Source organism: Antedon mediterranea, chromosome 10 (assembly GCF_964355755.1).
Source record: "Antedon mediterranea chromosome 10, ecAntMedi1.1, whole genome shotgun sequence".
Taxonomy (NCBI): domain Eukaryota; kingdom Metazoa; phylum Echinodermata; class Crinoidea; order Comatulida; family Antedonidae; genus Antedon; species Antedon mediterranea.
Window position 1 is genome coordinate 6,454,752 of NC_092679.1, and position 27,844 is coordinate 6,482,595.

General features: G+C 32.1%; 1 protein-coding gene and 1 long non-coding RNA gene across 10 annotated transcripts; both read left to right on the plus strand.

Moving 5' to 3' along the window:
• The first annotated feature begins 103 nt into the window (after positions 1–103).
• On the plus strand, positions 104–27,337 carry LOC140060241 (uncharacterized). 9 transcript variants are annotated; one of them, XM_072106366.1, is made up of 15 exons: positions 104–183; positions 2,788–2,860; positions 5,978–6,115; positions 9,091–9,201; positions 9,699–9,935; positions 10,931–11,068; positions 12,106–12,213; positions 13,440–13,520; positions 14,296–14,367; positions 15,512–15,619; positions 18,673–18,756; positions 18,981–19,205; positions 20,523–20,683; positions 21,028–21,059; positions 25,316–27,337. In XM_072106366.1, exons 2-15 carry the CDS (start codon positions 2,831–2,833, stop codon positions 25,843–25,845), a joined length of 2,055 nt encoding a protein of 684 aa, XP_071962467.1. In that variant the 5' UTR covers positions 104–183; positions 2,788–2,830; the 3' UTR covers positions 25,846–27,337. The 9 variants fall into 9 exon arrangements, with proteins under 9 accessions (XP_071962467.1, XP_071962471.1, XP_071962469.1 ...); XM_072106365.1 differs by having other exon boundaries at positions 116–183; positions 2,786–2,860; positions 15,512–15,664; XM_072106370.1 differs by lacking the exon at positions 15,512–15,619.
• Positions 6,365–8,902, plus strand: LOC140060982 (uncharacterized). Its single transcript, XR_011847385.1, has 3 exons — positions 6,365–6,527; positions 7,333–7,986; positions 8,792–8,902. It is a non-coding gene; the product is annotated as an uncharacterized lncRNA (long non-coding RNA).
• Positions 27,338–27,844: the final 507 nt, after the last annotated feature.

Below are 27,844 nucleotides of genomic sequence, written 5' to 3' on the forward strand. Positions count from 1 at the left end.
CAGCCACCACCACCAGAACAACTCTAAAATGACAACGTGTTTGCATGCCCCGCCCATTTTTTGTGTTGAGGCAAAGAATATATATCTTTGGTTGAGGTCGACGGTTACGACGAAGACGGCGGTTCGACGGACCAGCTGCTTTTTTTAGGGAGAGCGAGAGAAAAGGTCACTGGTGTTTACACGGTAATTATTGCCTTAATTATTTACTTTTTACTTGTGTGTGTTTAGAAACGATTCTAGTTAAGTTTGTGATTCAAATTGTTGTTACGTAAACTAGAATTTAGCGTGTTTGTTCTAGTGTTTTTACATTTAATTGGCTAAGCCTAGGCCGGTTGTTGTACACAGAGGCCGAGCTATTCTATGATACTCTTTCATAAGTCAGACAGGCATTTGTTGTTTAAAGTCCGATATGAATGATCACACTACTGTACTGGGTATCACTGTACTACTAGGCCTAGCCTATATGGGGCTGGAATTTTGCAAGCCTAGCTTGAAATACTAGGTAGATTTCAACAAGTATTTCACAATATTATCTATGTGTATGATTAATAAATTCATTTGTATTTTCAAAAATAAAATGTTATGTATTTTAGAAATGATTTATTTATCAGAAATTTTAAGATAAATAATTTTAACGACCTATAATTAATTTGCGTGAGATTGCCAGCAACAGAAATAGGGTGTCACGAAAGCTCAGACCACGAAAGCTCAGACCCCCTAAGACCTAAGATCACGAAAGCTAAGACCCAACACCTAAGATTACAAATATTTATCTTTCGCACCTGCCTTGTATTTTAACTCCCAACATTTATTCTGAATACCACACCTTAGAATTGGCACTTTCATGAAAAAGAATCACATAAAAAGTAACAAATACATTTTTAAATTGATGATTTTACAGATGTTTTTCTCGCACACAAAATGACTAGCCTACAGTACTACAGTAGGCCTACCCCATGTTCAATGTTTTTGTTTCTATGGAACGTCAAAAGAGCAAAAATTATATATAGGGCTGAAAACTCTGTGGAGTCCATCTACAGTGTGGAGTGGATGGAACAATGTAAAATTAAAATTGTAATGATAATAGTATAATCATGCAAGTACGAAGAAATAAATACTGGCAAATAAATTTTAATTTAAAAATCATGATAAGTTTTTTTGTTTCGTTTTCTTTCTGTTTTTATGCTTGTACTATTATTGTTGCTCTTTTGGCGCTCCATGGAAACAAAAACATTGAGCATGGTGGGAGCTCGAGGAGTTACATTACAGTATACAAAGAAACACATATGTAAAATCATCAATTTAAAGGATTTATTTATTTGTTATTATGTGTTTCTCCTTCTGAAAGTACTTATAAGTCCTAATTTTAAAGTTTGGTGTTCAGGATAAAGTTAGTCAACAAATTTGGAGTCAAAATACAAGAAAGGCAGGTGCGTAAGAAAAATATCCTCTGAACCAACACAATGGAGTAAATATATACCAACAAACAACCCGTCAAGTTTGTTTGTTGTAAAGAAAAAATATACATTTACTCAACAGGCGAAAATAATGTGAGTTTATCTATGTTTTGCGGTAGTATTAAATTATATTTATGGTAATAAATGAAACCTACTGTGTTTAAAATTATGTATGGATAAACAAGTATTGTTTTTAATCTGTAGTATATCTTAGTATTTGTAATCTTAGGTGTTGGGTCTTAGCTTTCGTGATCTTAGGTCTTAAGGGGTCTGAGCTTTCGTGGTCTGAGCTTTCGTGACACCCAACAGAAATAAGTGGCTTTTGTTATTTTGAATTTTTATTTTTACATTATTTTATATTTTTTGTTGTTGTAGGATGCATGCATATAAGAACGTATCAGATTTTGTAAATCCACAGTGCGTGGTTTTGTTACATTTTTTGGAATAAAGTTACCTATATATATATTGTTCAAACATCCTTTTTAGACATTTTATCTCTAGAGACTAGGCTAGGCCTAGCCTACTACTACTAGCTGCTAGACTAGCTTTTCTTGTTGTTTAATATCAAAATAGTAACAGATAGGCCTAGGCCTATACACTAGGCCTACCAGGCCATTTCAGAAATTGTTATAAATGTAGTGGTACTGTAGGTACTGTATTATAAAATAATGGCCAAACACCAATTTATATTTATGAACTAGGCCTAGGCTACATTATTACCCATCTGATCATCTCGGAAGGTCTATTCTATTGTAAAAAAATAAAAACCAAGAATTTACTACAAGTACAATACAAGCAATACAAATTATTGTAATTATTTTTATTGTTATCATTATGTTAAACTTGCAAGCAAAAAAATCACACATATACTAGGCCTATACAAATGATATACTGTAGTTTTAACTTTTAACTGAAACATTTTGACTCTGATTGAAATTTACAGAGAGGCAATTTCCAATGACAATAATTTAACTTGCAGAATAAAATCAGTGGTTTGTTATTGCAGGCAACATAAAAATAACTGTCTTCTAACAGATTTTATCGACTTGCAAATAATCTGTTAATAACACAGTCAATTATCTGTTTACCAAACTGTACTCTATACAAACTTTGACAGAAAATATGTTTGTCGTCTGTCTCGGCTTTCAGGAAATATATTTCCTTGTTTTTTAATCTTAACATCCTTTTAAAAAAACTCTGTGGTAATATCAATTTACATATAAAAATGTCATTAAAAAGTATTTTCTTTGTCCAGTAGTCATTCTGAACTATTTTGTTCTAATTTGTGACGACTTTAAACTGTAATCTTTGACCTGTTTTTTTTTTCCAGGTCAGTGTATAATAATTCATGTCTTCCAAGAGTTACGAACAACATGGCTGAACAGTTAGTAACAAAGATGCCGGTAAGAAAATAGTGTTATCAAATGTAGTGGAATTAAGGGGACACCTTTAGGATCCATATACTAGGGATGTCTCCTAAAAAATAGATTGATTCAATAGGGATTCCCATTGAATAGGAGTTTTAATCTGTTGCAGTAAATATGGGTGTACCCTTTTAATAATGGGGTCCCCAGATTTATATTTAGGGATTGTGCTGTACAGAATTTTTCAAACATACTGTAATTTCCCTCATTTAAACACTGGAATGTGTCCCGTTGTAGTAACACTGTATAAATTACGGATGTCCCCCTGAGGGATGTCCCAAGGAGCTGTTGTATTATATCAATTATTTCTCACTTTAAAGATACTTACAACATATTTACTGTATAATAAAAATGAATTTCATGTGTCTATTATGTTATGATCACAGTGACGACGTAATATTAGGTACTATTAAAATTATTTAAAAAGTATTCTTAATAGTAAAAGGATACAATAATTTATCAGGAAGTTCAATGCAATATGGGAAAAATGACATATGCTTGTCACATACTGTGAAGTTTAAGTTATAACAAATTTCAGTTGTATTAATATTATTATTAATAACATAGTTACATACCTTACAAAATGCACTTTGTTAGGATGTTGACATGATCATTATTGGAGTGTCTTGTTTATAACGGTTCTTTTGTTTCAAACACTGAGTCTAAGCATAGAGTTCTCTATGGTCTAAGCAATTAGTATTAACTGCCTACTTAACAACACACTTGCTTTTCTTCACTTTCTTTGTGTTCATTTTTAGCATTAGCATTCCTGATAAGTAATGCTGTAGTATATGACTGATCTAATTTTATAACTCCATGTTACAATATTTTATGCATATATTTTATATTTATTTTAAAATACTACATTTTTTGGTTAATTATTCATTTAAGTAAGTTTAATTTATTTATGTCTTATGTGATTTTATATAACACCTAAATAAATTCCTGTCATTTGATTGGACGAATGTGGGTCACATGGCGTGCAATAGTACGCACTATTCAACGATCGTTAAATAGTACTTTTTGAAACATTTTTGTGTACGAAAAAAAAAACGTCTCGCGGATGAAAAAAAATCTAGTACACAAATTATCCTATGATATGGCTATGTACTGTGAAATACAACAGCGCCACCTGTCGTCTGGTCTGAGTTTCATTTGTAAACACCACCGCGAGATATGCAACAGCAGCAGATATTTGTGTACGATTTGGACATTATGTACTAATTTCATTCAAAAAGGCATTTAAATTAGCTTTAGATCGTTTTTAGGATTTTGATTAATTAATGGGGACATCCCTACAGGACGTGGAATTGTTGGAAAAACCATAATTAGCTTAGATAAGTTCCAATTGTCTGTCGAAGTTTTGCCTTTCAGCCAAGCTAGTACTAGGCTACTAGGTCTAGCCTAGGCCATGCTAGTATTAGGCTAGGCCTAGCCTAGGCGTTTTAGCCTTGCTAGGCCTAGGATTGTTTGGTCGTTTGTTGACATAATTAACACAAAAGTAGGTGTGTTTACGAAATCAATATAAAAATAAAATTTAATATAAAATTATTTAAAACGAAATGTTACTGTTTTTAATCAATGTGTGTGAATGAAATGTAGTAAACTTTGGCTAGGGCTACCTTTTATTTGATTCAAATAACTAGAATTTATTTAGATGTTATATAAAACAAATAATGAATGTTTTGTATTCGTGTAATGGTACAAATAATGGCACTTGGTGAATGATGAAAGGTTATATTTCAACTCGGCTCATCGCCTCGTTGAAATATAACCTTTCATCATTCACCTCGTGCCATTATTTGTACCATTACACTCATAAACATTCATTATTTGTATAATATTAGATATTTTAAAAATAATTAAAAATATTAAAGATTATTGAACCTGGTAATAATCTATAGTGGTAGTAATAGCAATGGGAGATACATCTCCCTGCTAGTGATCCTAATTTGGGCTTCAATGTACTGTAGCTGGTTTAGTATATTTTTAACATCTTTCGTCATCTGTTTCCTATTAGCATTGATCTTTCTAACCCAGTTCCATTAAATGAATCATGTTTTATCTTAATATTAAATAGAAAACAACATTTGAAACCAAATGTGAAAACTGTATGTTATGGAACTTTGCTTTAAAAAAATTCAATAAAAATATTTAAAATGAAAAATTAATAGCTGAATTATAGAACATGTGATCCCTCATTATGGTTGATAATGGTTGGCTTTAACTGTAATAGAGTTTCTAAGTGCTTTTACACCATCAACTCTGATATACGGGGTTGAATCCTGTGTTGCCAACATAATTGAAGAATAAAATTATTAACCATAAATCATTGTTAGAATTAATGTACATACATGTTGGTTCTATTTAATTATTTTTATTTGAAGTACATATAATGAATGTAACATCTGGTCTTCCTCGAGACAAATAGCATTCTGTTTAGGGATAACTTCTTTGTTTAAATTGTGAACTCAATCATCCAATTAGTCCTGTTCATCTTTAATATAGAATATACTGTATTTAGAGTATGGTCATTTGAAATAAGCATTAAACCTATTAGTTACATTCATCATTCCTAAATCTCTGTCTACACTCTCAAACTTTGTGACAAAAAATGATGTCATATCACTACTGTATTTGGGCATGTCACTACCGTATTTGGGCACTAGTTTGATAGTGTGGACAGAACTTAAGTGTGGATTGGTGGCACATACAGTAAAACACCTGATTAAATAAAATATGGCATGAGATTCATGAAAATACATTTGTCTTTGGGAAATGGGCTTTACTTTGTAAAGTTGTGGCTTAGTGGTCATGATGCTTGGATACCACTCCAAGGGTCCTGGGTTCAAGTCCCATGTCAGATTTTTTTCTAAGGACAAACTTACAACTCCACTCCTAAAGACACTAATAAGAGTTTGTTTATGTAGAGCATCTTATGTATATGTTTGTCTTGTGAACCTCTGAGGGTCCCTAATGATCAGCAATTGCTGAATGGATCACCTTCATTAAATATGGTAAAAATAAAAACAAACAAAAAACTTTCAGTTCATTCACATAATTTTAATTTAATCTTAAATTATACTCTTGTTTTAGCTGGCTCAGCAATTAAACGATATGGTCAAGAATTTTACTCTACTGGACATCCTAAGCAAAGAAGAACAAGAAGACCTGTTGTCAAGTAAAATTGACCTTATCAGAAAACAAAATGAAGAACGCATAAAAAGACATCAGGTGATTATTATTAGTTCACAACATGTCTGCAAGAGTCTGGAATAAGAGTCTAAACTGAATCCTGATGCATTGTATTTGTACCACTGTAGTGCTAAAATATATAGAACATCTGGATTAAGAGTCTAAATCCAGATGCATTGTGTGTGACTTGCTAGAAGAAATATGTAGAGAATTATTTGGCATCTTTCCAATAGTTCTAACATTAATTTTGAACACATATGTATTTTGAATGCATAAACATGTGTGGGGATTAATCTAATCATGTGATAATTAAATACTGCCCCCTATAGGTGTTACTGCCCCCTATAATTGTAACAGTCTTTTTCAAATGATTTGCTTTCTTTTGTATTCATGAACCGGTCAAGGAAGCAGATAGTTTTGTCTCTTATTTAATTAAAGATCTGATTAAAAGGTAATTGCTCTACTTTATACATATATTACTTTGTTATACATTTATAAGATTCTGTTATGTTTAAGAAACATTAATGTTGTATTTTAAGATGATTGCATTCATAGGCCTAGACATTTGTTTTGGGTTAACCTTGACTCATGGAATGTGCAGTTAGGAAGCCTATTGAATAGTATTGTGTTACAATCTTTGAACTAGGATTTTATGCCATATAATGTTATAATATATACTTTTGTGATAAACCTTCTTTGTATTAACAAAATATGTTTAGATAGATTTAGTAATGTTTAGTTTATAGAAGATAGTTTCTAGTTAACAGTTTGTATAAAATAGTTCATCCTACAGTTCACACTTGATTAATTTGTACACACGAGGCTACCATGCTCGTGATAGATCGTCATGTAGTGCGCCCTCTATTTATCATACAAAATGGCTGCGCCCATGGATTTGTTATTTATATATTTTACACAAACCTAAGATTATAACTCCTTGATTCAATGAATAGACTAAGTTTAGTATTCAAATAGTGTGAGTAAATTCCAACATGCATTTGTTCTAGTAATATAATAGTAATATTCAGGCACTTATGATGCAATTGTGTAGGTAATTAATTAGGTATTTGTATACTCTAACAAAGTATACAGAGGCTGTTTAGGTAGACGTGCCGTTTGACGTAATAGTCGCAGTCCTCAGAGAGAATCCTTTTTATTAGAGTCGCCTGTTAAGTGAGGTCGTTACTAAGAATTGGCTTGTATTTTAGAATATTATTTACTTTTGTTTCTCATTGTATTTATTTTGTGGTTTTCAGGACCATACTGATCTCTATTGTTATGCTAAAAACAAATTAAAACCAAATACACCACCGGACCGTGGTAAAAGTGAGAAAAGGCGTGTTTTTCCTTTTGTGTTGTCGTCCACATCCTTACAATTTGGTGTCAGAAGTGGGATCGTGGATCGTATTTGGCTTTAACATTAGAGATCAGTGATGGCAAGCAAGGCATCGTTGCGAGATGTGCAGAGGACGGTTGATGAGCTAAGAGCCGAACTAGAAGCAACTAGGCGTGCTGCCCATGGTAATGGAAACACAGTATATGTTCTCCCAGAGAAGAAGATGAGACACTTTGTGGGAGCCGAAGGGGAATGTGTAGAGTCCTTTGTTGAAGACGATGGTACTGGGGACGTTTACCCTGACTGGCCTGATGATGCTGGCATTGACTCTGAAAATGCTGAAAAGATTCTTCTTGTTGTGAATAATATTAAGTTTGAGGACAAACTCAGCTTAAACAGGGGAGTGTGGGGATTAATCTAATCATGTGATAATTAAATACTGCCCCCTATAGGTGTTACTGCCCCCTATAATTGTAACAGTCTTTTTCAAATGATTTGCTTTCTTTTGTATTCATGAACCGGTCAAGGAAGCAGATAGTTTTGTCTCTTATTTAATTAAAGATCTGATTAAAAGGTAATTGCTCTACTTTATACATATATTACTTTGTTATACATTTATAAGATTCTGTTATGTTTAAGAAACATTAATGTTGTATTTTAAGATGATTGCATTCATAGGCCTAGACATTTGTTTTGGGTTAACCTTGACTCATGGAATGTGCAGTTAGGAAGCCTATTGAATAGTATTGTGTTACAATCTTTGAACTAGGATTTTATGCCATATAATGTTATAATATATACTTTTGTGATAAACCTTCTTTGTATTAACAAAATATGTTTAGATAGATTTAGTAATGTTTAGTTTATAGAAGATAGTTTCTAGTTAACAGTTTGTATAAAATAGTTCATCCTACAGTTCACACTTGATTAATTTGTACACACGAGGCTACCATGCTCGTGATAGATCGTCATGTAGTGCGCCCTCTATTTATCATACAAAATGGCTGCGCCCATGGATTTGTTATTTATATATTTTACACAAACCTAAGATTATAACTCCTTGATTCAATGAATAGACTAAGTTTAGTATTCAAATAGTGTGAGTAAATTCCAACATGCATTTGTTCTAGTAATATAATAGTAATATTCAGGCACTTATGATGCAATTGTGTAGGTAATTAATTAGGTATTTGTATACTCTAACAAAGTATACAGAGGCTGTTTAGGTAGACGTGCCGTTTGACGTAATAGTCGCAGTCCTCAGAGAGAATCCTTTTTATTAGAGTCGCCTGTTAAGTGAGGTCGTTACTAAGAATTGGCTTGTATTTTAGAATATTATTTACTTTTGTTTCTCATTGTATTTATTTTGTGGTTTTCAGGACCATACTGATCTCTATTGTTATGCTAAAAACAAATTAAAACCAAATACACCACCGGACCGTGGTAAAAGTGAGAAAAGGCGTGTTTTTCCTTTTGTGTTGTCGTCCACATCCTTACACATGTTTTAACTGAACTGGGTTATAGGCTGTATATTGATGACTGCATTTGGGTTTTTTTGTTGCATATTTCAATAACAGATTCACATTATATTAAATATTTTAATGTTTCTTAATTCTGCAACAAAATTAAATTATACTTCAATACAAGATGATTTATTAGTTGATAAATTTTTATTTAGGAAATTGAAGAAGATCGATTAAGAGCAGCAGGAAGAGAAGGAGACATTAAACCACCGAATAACCCAGATACTGATTCTAAAGCAATGTCGGCCAGTCCAACTTTTCAACAGGTATTTTAAATACTTTATATGATGCAGTATAATCCCACGGTTGAGAAAAATCCAACTCTCTAATTTTTTTTTTACAGAAAATGGCCAAAATATTGAATTTTAAAATATACATTGATTTAACATGCGCAGAACAAATTATTTGCGTCTTCGCATGCCGAATAATGGTAGTATCTACCTATGTCAAAAAATAAAAGGGTAAAAATGAGCACATTTTTTGAAAAAATACCTCTACATGGAATATATACAGGAAAAATCCCTATACATCCCTTTTATTTTTGACATAAATGGTTACTATAGCATAATAAACATGCGCAGAGTCGAATAATGGGTTCTGCGCATGTCATATGCTTTTCGAAAAATAGCCAATTTAGACGCTCCATTTCTTCCTGTAATGTGATATGAACCATGACCTAGAAATGGGTAGGCAAGCAATAACCCTCTACCATCATACATGGAGTACATTATTATGCAAATGCTGCACTACATGATTTTTACAGATTCCATATCCGCCGCAGGAGCGTACATCTCCTCATAGTGCTCGTTCTCAACCACCGCAAAATAGCAGCCGTTCTCCCCAAGATACTAGATCTCCCCCTGGGGCGCAACAACAGAGTGAGAAGTACATATGTATACAACTACGCAACGAAGGTAGTGGTCTCGGGTTTGGACTAGTTGGAAAGAAAGGAATCGGCGTAGTTGTTAAAACTATTGTTCCTGGTGGAGCTGCTGCTAAGGTAAGTGACTGTCTAAGTGACTTTATACAAATAATGCACAAATCACAGTGCGTTAGTGGAGATGCGGCCCACTTGAGGGAATTTACAATGGTGCAACATGAACGACATTGTGAATACCCAAGAGTGCGCCGTATCTCCACTAACGCACAAACACGAAAGCCTACCAAAACAGTTGTGTACCAGATATGACAAGATATACATTTTTTATTTAATGGAGCCGCGGTGCAGACTAACGGTTCATAAATCTTGCATCCAGCATCTAGAGTAATCGGTAATCTGCCATTCGATTTACGCATGCTTTTTTGCTGCGCATTTTTTGCACTCCAGTGCATGATAGTGACAAAATAAAGAGTGCACACATGCCTCATTTCGACACTTCTGCTTGGCTACATCCTTGAACCCATTTTATAATTTGGTATATAACATTTTACATTTCATAAGTTGCACAATCAAAGTTTATAACAGTTTTGCAAACCTTTAAAATATATCATTTGATAAAATAAACATATAATAAATTATTAATTTTAAAAATATTCAAAGTTCTGTAACCTGAAAAAAGTGTTTGCTGCCATCACTTGGTGAACATCTACTGATAAATAGAATTTGAATCGTACATCGATCTTAAAGTTGTATTTAAAATTTATAAACTTTAATATTATTAGTATCTGTACTTAAATATTTTTATTAAATACAACTTGAAATATTTAGAAAAAAAATAAATAAAAAAATGTTGTTGAGTTACTTGCCAATTACAGGATATTTATTTAATAATTTATTGTCTCATTTGAGGCTTAGGGAGTGGAGTTGAAAGAGTCGTGAGTTACAACCCTGACACTAGTTCAGGATTGAACCCCTGACCTGGGAATTTGAAGGCAAGCCTGTTAACCACCAAGCTACAACTCCAATATGTGTTGTTGTAGTGTACACTACTACATTTAAAAAGTAATATTTAACAATGGGAAATGTATTTAAATTTTGTAAACTTTCAAACACAGGATGGTCGCCTTCAACCTGGAGACATGATGGTATACATAAATGACACATGTGTGAGAGGTTTCACAAGAGACCAGATTGTTGATCTACTTATAAACTTACAAAAACAAAGCAAAGAGCTTACATTAAAAGTTACACGGGTAAGTCACGACACTTTACATATGGTACCCATTTAAATAAACGCATTTATGTCTCACTTATGCTTGGTTCCCACTAGCGACGCAACACAAGGACGTAACGCAACGCAAGTGAATTGACCAATCACAAGCGATGGCTTATTCGCTTGTGATTGCTAACTGTCTATAACTTTTTTTTTTTAGAACATTTTTGTTGAATAATCAAACTTTATGTGACAACAAAAATTGTATGGACATGATGAAGCCATATCACAACTATATTTGGGCATATCATTACCATATTTGGGCACATCACAGTTTTGTTGTCAAACTAGTTTGATAGTGTAGACAGAGCTTTATAAAAGGCGATACCTGACGATAATACATTCCTATGTTTAAAAATAAAGCATTTATCATTATTGCTGTATACAGTAGATGGTATGATTTATCTTGTGGTCAGAACAGCTGTACTAATTCTTAGGGTTTAGAATTCTTGTGTTATGATCACCTTGGTTGGATCAATCTTTGTACTTAGTTGAGAAATACTTAAATGTATGTCTTCTTCAATCCTGATTTATGAAAAGAAAGAAAATATGTAAACATTTTTGCTTAGGTTATTGTTTTACTGACTTTCACTGTATAAACAAATTTCGTTGAACTGCGCATACCTGATTTTACCAGGTAATGGAAAAACAATGGTTTAACCGTATTAGCCAATATAGTACCCTCTATATTTTTCAATAAACTTGAAGAAATTTGTAATTCGTTAAAACTATTTTGTTTTAAATTACAGTTTTTCAGGTAAATAATTTGTTTTTTTTATCCAATTTTTGGTAAAAGTGAATAACTATTATGTGACATTAAAATGGCATATTCAACAAATAAAAATGTTTTTTAGTTATTTTTTCAGGGTACAATATATCTTTAAGCAAAGTCATTGACATTTTGAAATAAAGTAGATTTTTTTTTTCAATGCATGTCCAATCTAACTGCAGGTGTTTATAAATTAATGAATTATTATACAGGTATTTAGTTTTTCATTTATATTTTTATTTGCACAGGGTCCGCAACAACAATCAATAGGAAATCTCACAAGTCCGCCAAGTTCAGCACTCAGACTTCACAATGCTGGACGAAATGCATATGGCCCAACCACCGATAGGAAAATGGTAAGTACTTCTAACTATGAATATATTCTCTATTAAAGAGTATTAAGCTCTGTCTACACTATCAAACTAGTTTGACAAGAAAGTGTGATATGCACAAATATGGTAGTGATATCCCCAAATATAGTAGTGATATGATATCATCGTGTCCATATATGGGCACATCACATTTTTTTGTCACATAAAGTTTGATAGTAGACAGACCTTTAGTCTGTTAAAAATAATCCTTTGACTGAAACAATGTTTTCTGAAAATTTCAGAATGAATTATTATTAAGTATCTCTGACAAATTTCAAGAGAGCTGGTGGCAGTTATTAATATGATTTATATTACTTTTTTTGTGTGTTTTTTCATACTCATCCAACAGCGAGCAACTCCCCAATGACTTTTTTTTCCACTCATTACCATAAATTGATTTTTTTGTCAAACATGTCCACAGACCACCGACATGCAGCACTTACTTACAATGTATATTGATTTTGTTGTTATGGTAAACAACAAAAATATCATTTTTGTTATAATTGTTGGTAGCATTCACATCTTCATTTTATATAATTTATGCTTTTTAATATCCGATCCCAACCAAGAAGAAGTAGGTTTAATATCAGGCTCACATTCAACTACATCATTTTCCATTCATCAAGGCAGGAAATAATATTTCACATAGAAATACTATTCAGGGGTAATACAGTGAAATTGTTACATACATTAAGAAAAGTGAGTGTTATCATATACAGTACTATCTGATGTTTTTCACAGAGCAAGGCTAGCAGCTTTAAAAATTCATGCCGAGCCACGAAAAGAAAAGTTGCTAATGCTGTACAAGCAAGCTCTTTAATTGGAGCTTGACAGGCAGGGGTGAAAGACCCTTTTATCAGAGGTCGTAAAGGGATTATTCTTTTATAAACACACCTTCCTTGCCATTTGATAGATTAATTTCAAATGTCGCATACTATACATTGTTTTCTCCCATTATAACGATTAGAGATATTATTTGATATTGGTTAATAGTGTGCGCCATCTACAACTGCTGTAATCCACTGTCTGTTAAAATATGAGAGCTGCTTTTTTGAATGGCCAGCCTTTGATATTGATAGAAGCAACAGACTATAGTTAGATAAAGTTTATATTACAACAGTAGGTGTGTTATAAAACAAATAATGAATGAATTTTGCATTCTATTTAATTTGGCACTCTCATGTTTTTGTAATGTTTCTCTTGATGATCAGGAGTTTACGGTTGTTAATGACCTTTACATAAAAGAGGACAGGTTTTCAAGACGCAGGGTATCTGAAGATGTTAGTGGAAAGGTAGCGTAGAAAAAAAAGCATAAACACTAAATAAATATATATTTCCTATAGTTTAATTACTGTATATACAGTACTGTACACTATTAAGAGAAAATTCTATATACTAATAGGTGGTAAGGTGAACTTATTTAAAGATGTATTGTCCCCAAAAAACATGAAAAATGAAGATTAATGAAATCAGACTTTGAATATGTTATTTTGTAGTTTTATTAAACTTTCGTAGAAAAAAATACGGAAACAAATAATGTTTTCACTTAACAAATGACAAAATAAATTGTTAAACCCAACCAAAAACCCATGGGCTGGCAGCCAATTTGACTATTTTTTTGCTTTAAATTCCAGTTTTTTAGGTAAATACATTTTTTTAAAATCCAATTTTTTGTCAAAGTGGATAGTTTTATTAGGTGACATTAAAATGGCATATTTCAAAATATTTTACAAATTATTTTTTCAAGGGGACAATACATCTTTGATTATTTTGGGTATTACTGCAAATAGTTATATTTAAAGCTTTGTTATATACAGTCCTCTTAAATAACGAAATAATAATGGATCACGTTTACTTAACATTTTACACCTCATAAGATTGAGTGCTGACTTTAATGGATCTGTTCCCTGGAGATACTAATTGTTCTAACTTATTATTACTCTTATTAATAAATATTATTGTGGATTGAAATTTAGAATAGTTACCAAACAAATATCATACCCAATATCTTCAATTATGATGTTTTTACTCTTTTTGTTCTGTTGTTTTAATTTTAACGTACAAAAGGATATCATAGTAACTTTAGAAAACTCTGAAAGTGGTCACATGACCCGTGTTACTGAAATTAAAGAACATAAGGTAGGGTTTTAATTCCATATATGGTGTATATGCATTTTTGTGATTTACACTAAATTGACTAATTTTTTTAATTTTTCAAATAAGTGGTAGTAAAATAAAAATAAAAATAACACTCTTATTAGGCGACACTTTCTTGCAACATGAATACAGTATATATTTTTGTTTAAATGGCCACATAAGGGACATTTTTTCACCCAAAATGTGTTCCTTAATAGTGGTACATGGATACCATGCCTGATGTTTAAATCAACATTTAAAATACAGTATATAGCCTTTTTGTTTTTTCCATAAACCTTTCTGCTGTTGAATTTTAGGCCTAATACTTTAGTTTATTGTGTGCCTCCCTTATTGTCGGCATTGCTTAATAATGATATCAAATTTTAAAATTAGTTTGTGCATGCATTGTACAGTATTTAAACCTTAGTTTCTCATTATTTATTCATTATTTACATATTCTGAACAAGCTGGGCAAATCTGAAACTGTGATACATACTTCTGTTTAATGAATATCAAACAGTGAGAGCATGTTGTGGCTTCAATTGTTACATTTATCAAAATCCCCCCCCCCCCCCCTAAAATATGTTATACTGTCAAAACTTAACATAGTTGATTGCTATGGCGATCAGCTATACTTATTCATCTACAGTACACTCATTTATATATTGTGATGTTTTAAAGATAGTGTGTTTATACTGTATATTAATTACTAGATTTTATTATTATTATGCCAGTAACATTCAAATTCATTGTAGACATTTTTTGTGTGTGAACGCAACCTTATTAGATACTTACTGTAGTTTGTTCAACTAATATTTGGGTTTCATTTTTATATCATAGATAAATTTATTGTGTATCTTTGTAATGCAGATGGAAAATTATTTTTGATTATTAATTGAAGATGTTTTCTGCTTGTCAACTGGTACCAGAAAAACTTTTGGCAGTGTAAACTAGCCATACATTGTCATGTTAATTACTACTAATAATACAGTTAAACTTAAATGTACCTTGAAGAATAATTTTAAATATTGATTAATTAAATTCACAATTTAGAACAGATTTTTTACTTATTAATTCAAGATATTGTTAATACATTTTTGTTCCACAAATCCTTTCTTCAAACTCGCTCTTTGACCTACTATTTCAGACTCTGAATGTGGAGGTGGATTTTGAGGGTGTGCAGCAAAGGCTAACGGGCCATCATCGTGGGCCAGTTGACCAACGAGTCCCTGGTAACCCAGCTCAAAATCCTCGGGTAAACGGTTGGAGTTACAACAGCGTTCTAAGTTATTATCAAAATGTATACAATACCTGCTTTTTAGCCTCTGCATTCAGAATATACTGTAGATCATTAGTTTAATAACCGCATCTTCTTCTTTTTGTTTCTTTATTTTTCATATTATTACCAAAAATAGCAGTGCATTGTTTTGATTGGTGTATTTAATACTGAAATTGCATGTTGCATTTTGAGGTTACAGTAAAAGTAATATGTTATTTATGGACAACTTTAAAAACTAACAAGTCGATCGATAAATAAAATGTGTTTCTGTGCATCTTAATTGCATATTATGAGAGTTTGTATAAATCTGGTATTAAAATCCTGGAACTCTGCTCTTGTTTGAGTTTAAGCCCATCTGTACTGGAATTAAGCCCATCTATTCCATCTCACCGACGTTCCTCTGAAAAATTAATTGCCGTCTGTTCCATGTTTCTGAACTAAGACTTACTGAGACAAACTTATTGTTTCCTTCCTTCCTGTCTTTGGAACTAACTTCCACTTTTCTAAAAAATATTCACCCACAAATTAATTTTGGCGGAATATTAATGTTTTATTATTATTATAATTATCTCCAAATACGTAATTTTATGCAAAATTGTTTATGTCTGATTATACCAAGATGGATGTTGTTTACTTCCCTCAAACAAATTAGTTTACCTCCATTATAAAAATCCTGCTGATGCCTATCAAAGTACTGTAGATGATAGACTATGCATTTTTCCTTATTCTGAATTCTTCATCCTCTCCAAAAGTTGTCCCTGTCAATGATGTTATGGATTTGATTGACAAGATTGTGATGTTTGTTGTTGTTTGGAATGAATGTGCAACTTTATCTTTATTTCCTATGGAATAATGCACTGCTGTTTATTGTATAAAGCTCTGTCTACACCATCAAAACAGTGTGATGTGCCCAAATATGGTAGTGATGTGCCCAAATATGGCAGTAATATGACATCATCATGTCCATATAAGGGCACATCACATTTTGTTGTCACATAAAGTTTAATAGTGTAGACAGAGCTTTATTATAGACTCAAACATAACATCATGATACCATGTGTCTCCTCTTGTCTACGTACCTCTCAAAACGTGGTCATTATTCCATTTAATTGATTTCATAAATAATTATACGTTAATCTTAAAACGTTTAATGCGCAAAGCCTCTAAGCATTTCATATTATTATCCCAGTAATGTTTTATACCGAACACATCTGGAAACATACTACCATAATGTTGCAGAAGTAAACAGCGCAGTTGTGTTTGGACCTATACCAGGTGCCCATTTGTACACCTGGGTGGAGAGAGGCAAATGTCGGTGTCTTTCCAATGCGACAAACTTTAGATTCAAATTCTCACGATCAGTAGTCCAATGTCCGACACACATTTAAATTTCATGATTACTGTAGTTTCAAATCAGATATACTGACAAAAAAAAACGCTGAAATGATAATATTATGAGCATTGTAATTATATTACAATTTACATACATCAGTTCATATGCTGTAATTAAAATTTGGTTTGAAGTTAAAATTGTTGGCCGCATTTTTAACAAGAGGTAAGAGATTCACTGGTATCATTATGTCATGTTTAGAACTCTATAACCTTAATATATATACATGCATATGCATTAGTTAACATAATCATTTTTTTCAGTTAATTTTTATTTGAAAAACTAACAGTATTTGGTTGCAGGCTGAGTGGATGCATCGCATGCCATCAGAATAATTCAGAATATTAAATTCATCCTCACTCTTTTTAATAATTTATTATCTATATACCTAATTAAATTCTAACAGCATATTTTTATTTCAGGCCCTATATATTATATTTCATTACATATATTAAGCATTATTATGTTTTTGATCTGAACATTTGTTTTTATTATAATATACACATTTTTTGATATAATATTATTATTATTAGTTTTTTTTTACTGCTGTATATAAAAATACTAAACAAAAAAAATGGTGGTGGAGGTAAACAAACTAAGTATTGTATAACAAAGGGACATAATGAACATTTTTTTGAAATAAATACTTTATTTCATACTAATTTTGGTGATATTTAATTAAAATATTAAATATTATAAATTTAAAATATTATAAAGCCTAATAACATTGTTTATGTATATTAATTTACTTTTATCATTTAACCTAAGCTAATGTACAAATTATGTACTAAGTTTTACTTTAAATGTGAATGTCCTCTAGTTTACAGTAGTACATGAAAAACAAGTTTATAAATATTTTACACCTGTATGCAATGTATTTATACACCTGTATGCAATGTGTCAATTATGCAAATTAGCTACTAAGTCATTGCACACAATATAATACTATAGATATTAAAATCTCAAAATAGATGTTATGTTTGTTATAAATCTATTACCATATCTATTATAAATATTTCAAACATTTATTATATTTAATATATTACAATATTTTTTTATTTATTTTTTTTTTTATTTTGGTAATTAGAATCCATAACAAAAACAAAATAATCTAATCTAACGAATCTAATTAATAAATTTATTTCTATTGTGGTTGTATTATTAATAAAAATAATCTTACTATTATAATAATAATGAATAGATAAAAATAAAAAGATCTAAATATGAAATATATATGAATAAAAGGTTCAATTTAAATTCATATATATGAATAAAAGGTTCAATTTCAATTCATGGCGACAATACTGTAATTAAAATTTTTCACTTTATAAATAAATGTTCAACTTTCAAAACACACGATAGCATGAAATACAAAGATTAACCAAACAATGACATGTTTGCATTACACCAATATAAGCTAATTATTCTATCACCGTGATGTTTATATTGAAGATCCACTTTAAAAAAAAAAATTAAGTTTTTACAGAAAACACATTCTCAAGGTTCCAATTTAAGCTTAAATATAGCTGTAGAATTTAATAAAAAATGAAAATTGTTGTTAAAGAAAAATATTAAAATATACAATAATTGATAATGTTTTATGTTAAAGTTTCACCTTTTCTTTGAATTCTGACTTTAGGAAGAATGGTCAGAGAAAAGAAGACAGAATATAGACCGTGTAGAAGCAGAGATTCTAGCAATGAGAGAACAGTATGAAAACCAGGTACAACACATGTGGAGCTTTAAATGGCATATTACGGCCTCAATGACACTGGCATTTCATAGCCAATCAGCTAATTATGATAATATAATTTGTTCATCTTTTACTTTTACATAAACTGATATTGTATTGAATTTTAGTCCTTAGTAAAGGTCAATTATTATAACCAATCCATTTTTTAATTTATGTATGTAAGTTTGGATAAAGAACATTTCACATTTTCACAGAAACAACAAGGTGCTGTTACGTCGCCCCCGCCCCATTACAGTCGCACCAATTTCTTGGATGATCCGTCAAGAGACGAGGACGATCTTTCTAAAAGAAGTCCTAAACAACACGACAGTTCACAAAAACAGTACGGGAGTAGACGAACCCAGCATAGCTATGGAGGCACTGACTTTGAAGACGCTGCGACGCTAGTGGCTAGGCAGAAAGCACACCAAAGGCAACAGGTTTGTTGATTATTTCTTTACTCGGTTTATTGATTGTCTTTATGTGTTCAAATAATACCTGACTTGCACATAAAAAAATCATGTGGAACAAAAATTTAACATATTCAATTAGGTATAAATGCCCCTTCTCCCAAATTATGAACATATCTTAAATGTACAGTATTGTCCCCCTGAAAAAATAATTCTTAACAATTATTTTTTTTACATGCCATTTTAATGTCACCTAATAGTTATCCACTTTTATCAAAAATTGAATGGGAAAAAAAATGTATTTACCTAAAAAACTGTAATTTAAAGCAAAAAAATTGGCTGCCAGCCAATGGGTTTTTGGTAGAATTTAACCATTTATTTTGTCATTTTATAAGTGAAAACATTAATTTTTCCTTTTCTTTTCTATGGCAGTAATTAAATTTATTAAAACTACAAAATAATATATTCAAAGTTTTATTAATCTTTATTTTTCATGTTTTTGGGGGACAATACATCTTATGTATAATTCCATAGTAGTTGCGTTGAGTAAGGGTTGATGTACCTTTTAAATGAATGTGTGTTATCATGTACTTACTAATGTGATAACCTTTGACGTACTTGTCTGACAACTGTTTCATAATGAAGCTTTTAACATTGTTTGTATGTCATGTGCTTGGGAACCTTGATAAACTTTTGAAGTTTGAGGTAGTGGTATACATCCAATTTAGTTTGGCAATTTGACAACATTTTAGTGGAACTTGCATCCAGTGAAGACCATTCTGTTCACACGCACATAGCACATTTAATCTTTTTTTTTAGTGTAGGCTTGTGTTAATAGTCTTAATCTTAATCTTAAGTCCTAGAGAGAACATTAAACATTCATCTTTTTCCCATTTGAATCTACATTAACAATCTTAATAACCCACTTTAACATTTTCCTACTTTCTTTCACGGAAACTATCCCATACCCCTCTGTTTTGTTGTTGTTAATAGCTTCCTTCCTTCTAAAACTAAAAAATTATTGGTGACCCGTGTGATTGTCAAAGATCATCATCTTTTTTTTTTCGTTTTCTGTAATTTTTGTGTCTCGCATATCTCTAAAACATAACATAAAACACTTTTACATTTCTTAAGCTCTGTCTACACTATCAAACTAGTTTGACAAAAGTGTTATGTGCCCAAATATGGTAGTGATATGACATCATCATGTCTATATATGGGTGCATCACATTTTGTTGTCAGTTTAAAAGTGTATACAGAGCTTTAGATTATTGTAGTCATTTAATCTAAACCGCACTATTAAATTAATAATCTTGTAATAATTAAATTGAAATTATTATTTTTTAGGCACAAAATAGTACAGAAATAAGCATGACAGGAAAAGAAAGGAAGAGATATGAAAACTGGAAAAAAGAAAGGGACGAAATCGACGAGCAGCGTATGGCACGCCACAAGAGTTCATCAGGTGAATGGAAAAGAGAATGGGACAAAGCAAAGACTGGAAATTGGTTAGTGTATTTACTTCATGTAACACCCTTTTCACACTACATTAAAATGAGCCTACTACTGTAAGATTTCACAGATGACTGTTAAATATCAGATTTTTCAAAACAATATGTAACTATATAAATCTGGTGTACAAGTTCTTGCTTTTTCAAAATTAGTGGCAGTGTGAAAGGGGTGTTATTATAATTTTAAAATTCAGTCACAGGAATTAGAGCCTATTCACACTTCCAAGTGAAATTGGCTTATTCTGTGAACCATTAATACTTATCTTGTGCAATTCTTTTTTTAAATCAGAATATTAACAGAACATACATTTTTTTACAATGTTATTTTTTAAAATTAATAGTCAAAACGATCGGAAAGCAAAACCCACAAAAGGTAAAATGTTGTACTTGTTTTTTTTCACAAGCTTGCTTATTGCTCTGCAGCTCACATAGAATTACCTACCAGCATATTCTAACAGCTAGTGTTACGGTTTGTTCTCTTAAATGTATCTGTAACATAGAAATTCATATGGAAAAATACCACCAGATAAAAACCCTATTATGAAATGGATTGTTCCATATTTTTGCGATTTAAAAAAGAAAAACATCCATGACAATGAGGTAAATTTGTATATCTTATTCATTTGACGACCTTTAACTGTATTAATATCAAAACGAAGAGACTAACTTTTTCTCACATGAATATTAAATTCCTGGGTGAGGCTTGATAAGCTAATTGTAAGTGGAGACTTCATAATCAGTTTTAAACACCATCTGCAAGAGTGGTCTGAACTCATTTAACTCCAGGTAGCCTTTTTACATTTCTCTGATAAGAATTGTGAAAGCGTAATGTCACAGAAAAATATCTATATTGTCTTGTCTTGTATGCCAAACAAATCGTAACACTATTGCTGTTTATATTGCGCACAATATGCTGACTGCCATGTAAAACATACTCTTGCATACTTATTTATTTTTGCATTCCAAATTATAATTTTGTGCTGTGCTGTGCTTGTATTGTATTGTTTTTGTACATTTATTTATTATTGTGAATTACAGTTGTAAAGTGGTGGTGGTAGTTTAATTTGAAATCTTAAAAATAATCCTTAGAAAAGGATCAACACTTAATGCCCTGTTGACAAATTTTGGTTTGCACTGTTCCTTATTCAATGTGTGCCGTTTAATGCCACGTATTGTCATGCATATATTACAAATTGTACACGCTATGTGTGAACACTACGACCCGCATTGTTATGTACACTAGTTCATGTTGTATGCGTTGGAAACCTATAAGCATATTATTTAGCATAAAGTATGCACATTCATTGTGTGCAAAATATACCGTGAACTAGTCATGAATTACATGCAATTTGCCCCACGCTAGCACGTACTTGCAGCGTCCACGCATATTATCCACAAATTTGAAATTCAGGCACAATTTTCAACAGGTTTAATTTTTGCATACATTGTCCTTCACCTCCCGCAACTTTCTACAAGTTGCCATGCATTATTTTTGCATTGCCACTCATTTAATGATAGTAGTAGTAGTAGTGCAGGACCAAAATTTGTCAACAAGGCTTAAAGGCCAATTTACACAGACGAAGACGTTATTGGGCAACTTAGTCCCTCTAAAACCAGGCCTGTCATAGGCTACTGCTCTAGGCCTAATGACAGTCAGTCATAATGTCTAGTCCAGGACATCAGTGCCTGCGCATGCACTAGCCTCGAGGCCTACAAGCCATACTTTCCGACCACACCTCTCGCGAATTCTGCGCGCTGTGTAAATGGGACAAGCCACATGGTTTTCCTCTTACCATTACCGCTTACCACTCGTCTGTGTAAATTGGCTTTAACTCGGTACATTATGTACTGACCATAGTATACATTCAACTCTCTCAATATTGCCTGATAAAATTGCAAACTCTTAAGAAAATGTTGATATGGGAAACCAAACATGTTGGGCTAGCCCAAAGGTGTCTGGAAAAGTTAGTAATAGTATTAGTAGTATTTGGTTGTTTTGTATTACTTGTGGTGGTGGTTATTAGCAATAGTAGAGTGTGGGTAGTGTTTAGTATCTATATATAAATTATGGTTAATTCTGACATAGGCGAGCACAATGCAAAAACTTTGGTACAAATCTCCGCCTTGGATACCTACCTTATCTATCTGAGATGTACCGCGAAACGTAGATTTGATAACATTAGTGTTCACATCGACGCTATTGTTCCATATTTCTATCTTAGGAAGATATTATAAAGAGTTTTTTAACAAAATTTATGATTTCAACATTAGATTTTCATCTCAATTTCAATTCTTCCCGGTCAAAGTAATTTCCGGGTTTAAGATAAGTTCACCTTGCAACAACCTGGTTTCAAATATTTTCTATCTTTTATACACAAGGGAGCAGTTAAAATAATAGATTTGACCCTAAAGGTGACTGGAAACAGGCACTTTCCATCAATCAATACAGTGTCCCTTTGGAAGACGAAAAAAAAAATCGGATAGTAGGACTGGAGCTTAAGGGTATGTTCAGACTCACGGAGTTACGGTGGAGTTATGTAAACGGCGTACATATTTTTGTGTCTGAACCATGCCGCGGATTAGCGTTAGGAAGCTGTTACTCCGCGCCAGTGGCGTTAATAACTCTAGCGGGAGAGGGTAGATTTCATAACGCTAATCCAGTGATGCATCAGTGATTTTAACCTTAACCAATGAAAATACACGACCACGATTAGCAGACAGCAGCTACATACCCGTACCCTATGATACGACAGCTAAATAGCTATGTCAAATGTATTTTCAGGTTCAGATTTTAAAGAACAGTAAAGTTGGCGTCAGTAATATGATATTTTCATATATTAAATCAATTAATCAGATAATTGTCCATGTAACAATTACGTTTTAAATTATTTTGAATTAAAATGAAATTCTACAAGTAGTAAGAACAAATCAGTATATTTGAAGGTAAACATTATATAAATAAAAATGAAAAAAACAATGTAAACTTTCATGCATTGTCATGAATGTATACATATAGTTCTATCTGCTTCGACCTGATCAGAGTGTTTTAAACGCAAGGCATTGGAATGTTGATCGTTGTGTCTGGAACACCTTGGCTTTTAATGCCACGGATTACCGTACGCCTTGCGTAGATAACTCCACCGTAACTCCGTGAGTCTGAACATACACTAAGTTGGCCATTGGTCATAGCCATTTCAGTGTTTTGTTTATTTTAAAACATACCGCGCGTGTGTGAAGGTACAGTAGTTAAATAATAGAAATTATACTGCAAATTAATAAAGATCAAATTAAATATACGCCATAAAGAATCAGAATATATTGTGGGGAATAGTATTATAAAATTACAAAGGGAGATTTGATGATAAGACATTTTTCGAGTGAAATCCCGATAGCTGAGTTTTATTGAGTAAGCTTGCAGGAATAACTGTAGGCTATCTTCCTGTGGATCGAGATGTCTGCCCATGTTGTAAGGCGTAATGTCTTCTTTCTTGGGCCCACTCTGTCACGGCAGTTAGTTTCAAAAGATGATTAAATTAAATAATGTATTAATAATTATTAGGATGGTATTCATTTGAATAAACGCCTCTCCAATAAAACATCACTTTGAATAACCCCCCCCCCCCCAACCCAACTATCTAATAAACTTCCATCCACATATTTATAATAACACAATTATACTATTTGTAGTAGAATTCACCGCATTGTTATCTACAATTTACCAAGCATTTGTTATTCTTTTTTACCACTTTTCATATCTATTAGAGGATTTCATTTGATTATAAATGTTACCATATTATTAAAACTAAAAATGTTAACATATATCCCTCGAATAAGCACCTCCCTCAAATGACCTCCGCCTCCCCAAAGGGCCCTACCCCGCCTCCCCAAAGGGCCCTACCAAACAATAAAAACTATACTTTAAAATGTTATTAATCATCTAAAACACTGTGAAACAAAGTAGTTTAGTTTTACGAATGTCAAGCATTTTCAATAATGGTAACCGACAGAAAACGTATAAGGAGAACATTATCATTCCGAGAACCATTGTCTACACTTCCTCTAGTATTAATAATTTTTTCAATATTCATGAAGAATCATTGTATTTTTAGAAAGTTTAAAAAGCATTTACAAAACAAATACAGTACAACTAAAAATGTCATCTACAAGAAGCAAAGCAGTGGAGTAACGGCTAGGAGCGCTCGCTGGCTAACCCAGGCCCGTAGAGAAAAAAGGGCATTCAATGTTGGAGGGCCACTTAGGGTCATAAACCAGGGGCCTCAGACCTCTGCATTACACCACTGCTTACAAACAATATCCAAATATAAATCACCATTTCATTCATTCCTCTTCGAAGGATTTCATTTCAATTTATAATGTAGGCCTTTTGCCCTTGTATTGTGACCAAATGATCTAGTAATATTTAGATTGTGTTTTAAAAAATAGTCCTTTATTGTAACTCTATTAACATCCACTACAGCTCAAAGATCTCAGTATGCTTAATACTGTACTATATTGCATGGTTGCAGTGTGTCTATTGCTAGTTTATTCTAATTACACAGTTATGCGCATGAGCAGCATGTTTGAGTTATTTTCTACTTCCTTCTAATTTTCGAAAAATATAATTGACAGGGCGATTTGTTAATACTGGCAATGAGAAGGAAGAGGCTTCCCTGTGCTGGGGTCGAGGACGAGGTCGTGGTCGAGGTGTTAAGAATGAAATGAAATACTCCAAAATAGGGATTGCAAACAAACAGAAAATGGAGGAGGAAATTAGACAAGGGATTGTAGAAACAGACAGTTTGAATATACCACAAGCTAGCATTGATAGTACGCATGGGACAGGAAATGGCACTAGTAAGAGTGATGATATATTGAAAGGAACTGATCATAAGACTGTGATATTCCAAGATGCTGAAGTAAGCTTAAAAGAATCTGAAAATGTCACAAAAGTAGCTGAAGAGATACCACCTCTTCAGGACATAGATGCTGAAATGAGTACTCCCAAACAGCCTAAAAGTGATTTACATATAAAAGTACCTCACCCTGAACAGGTTGATTCGATAACATCACCGGATACTTTCAAGACACCTCCTGGTTTTAATCATGTAATTAATTGGGCTGAAGAAATGGAAAAATTTGATTCGGGCAATGAACTTTGACCCCATTGAATCGATATTTCCCAACTTATTCTAGCCTGGTTACCCTTTAATGGGTACATGCATCTGCAGCCAAAATGGAAGCATATGTTTAATGATTATGTAATTGGACTATAATAAGTAGCTTCATGTGATTATACTAATGATTTTATCTGTATAAAGTGTTACATAACAAACCCAAAATTCCTATGCTGTTGTATGTCCATACTACCCAGCCTCTCAGCATATGTTTCATTACTTATGTGAAATTGCGCCATTTATATCTAAACACGAAATATGCACTTGCACTGATGAAGGGCTAGTGTTGCCCGAAAGCTCTGCTAACTGTTTTGGCTGTTTTACTTATCGTTTTGATTTACCTTTTCGCTTTTTTTTTTGTATCTCCATTGAGATCCAGCCACTGATACCCATAGCATTGTCATTTTTTCAGTAATTTGCCTTTGGATTTAAATATGAAATATGATATACATACATTTCTGCCCTTAGTACCACTCATTGGTTCTAATAATATCTACTTGACCGTTGAAATATCCCTGTAATTTGACCAATCACAAGCGATAAGTTATCTGAAATGTAGCTTGTCAATGTCATTGGTCAATTCACTTTCGTTGAATTTGTGTCGTTGCGTTGTATTCTAGTGTGAACCATGCTTTACTAACAGGTGACCCTCAAATTTGGGAATCACTAGATATAGAGATAACTAAAAAATCATAGTATACAGTAAATCAGGATTTTAATTATACTGTATGTTGATTTTTTGTAATTTGATTATTTTCAGACTTAATAATTAAAAAAAAAGATATGGGTGAATTTGACAGAGTGCAAGAGATGTTTCAATCAATCTTGTAACTACAAACATCCAAAAGATATATTTTTAGTTTTTAATTTTTAAACAATTTATTTTATTTCTTATCATGTGTCACAATTTTAACCTCAGGTCACATTGTCTTCATTTATATTTATTTTACCAGCCTTTAGAGACTATTAAATGTTATAATAGCATCATTGCTTGGTTTATATTGTCATACTTACATTGCGTATAGAAATGCTGGTACCATAACGAACAGATGCTAAACCATTTATTAAGATATTTTGATACTTTGGTTCCGTACTTTATTCCGCTATGTTTATGGCAATAGTTCTTACCAATAAAGAGTTAATGTGTTTATATACTTTAGTTTTATTATGGGGGTACTAATATCAAGTTCGCTATATTACCAAAAACTACCACAGCTTGTATAAAAATTTAATATAATATGGTAATATTAAGATAGTATTTAAAATGTGCATTTCAGACTTAAGGTATAGCCAAAAAAAATCCATAAAATCTTTTCTTCTTTTTTACGGCGGCACTTTGTAAAAAGTTTGATGCGCTCTATTCAATAGCCACATTTTATCCTCATAGAGCTTATTCAAGCAGCACCTATTTCATAAATTGGACTATTAAACATCAGTATGTATTTTCATGGCTAATAAATGTTTATCTAAGTATAACCATAGAGACTAATATCTCTATAACAGCAAAAATAATTATTGGAATGTTTGAATATTTTATTTTCTTTGAACATAAATTGTTAGATTTTACAATAATGTAAGTTCATAAAAACAAGAAAAATTAAAGAAAGGGGTAAATTCCCAAAAAGTAATGCTTGTATTAAATATGAGTACCTCATTTGTGCATACTTTATTGCAACATTAGTACAAAGTTATTACAAATAAATAGTTCTGATCTAAGAGTTTCAGTTAAATTATATTGAAAGCGAATTTAACACAATACAAATATAATCTAAATAGAAAAGGTACTGTAGGTGTTATAGCTTACTCCTCCTATCAAGACAATCTAACAACATGATGGAGACCTGGAGATCAAAGGGTTTATCTGTGACTGCGACAGTTTCACACTCCTTAACACTACAGATGAGACACATCGCACAATGGAGAATGTACATCGTGCAGTACTGTTGGTACTTGTAGCAGCAAGACATAAGATCAAAGGACTGTT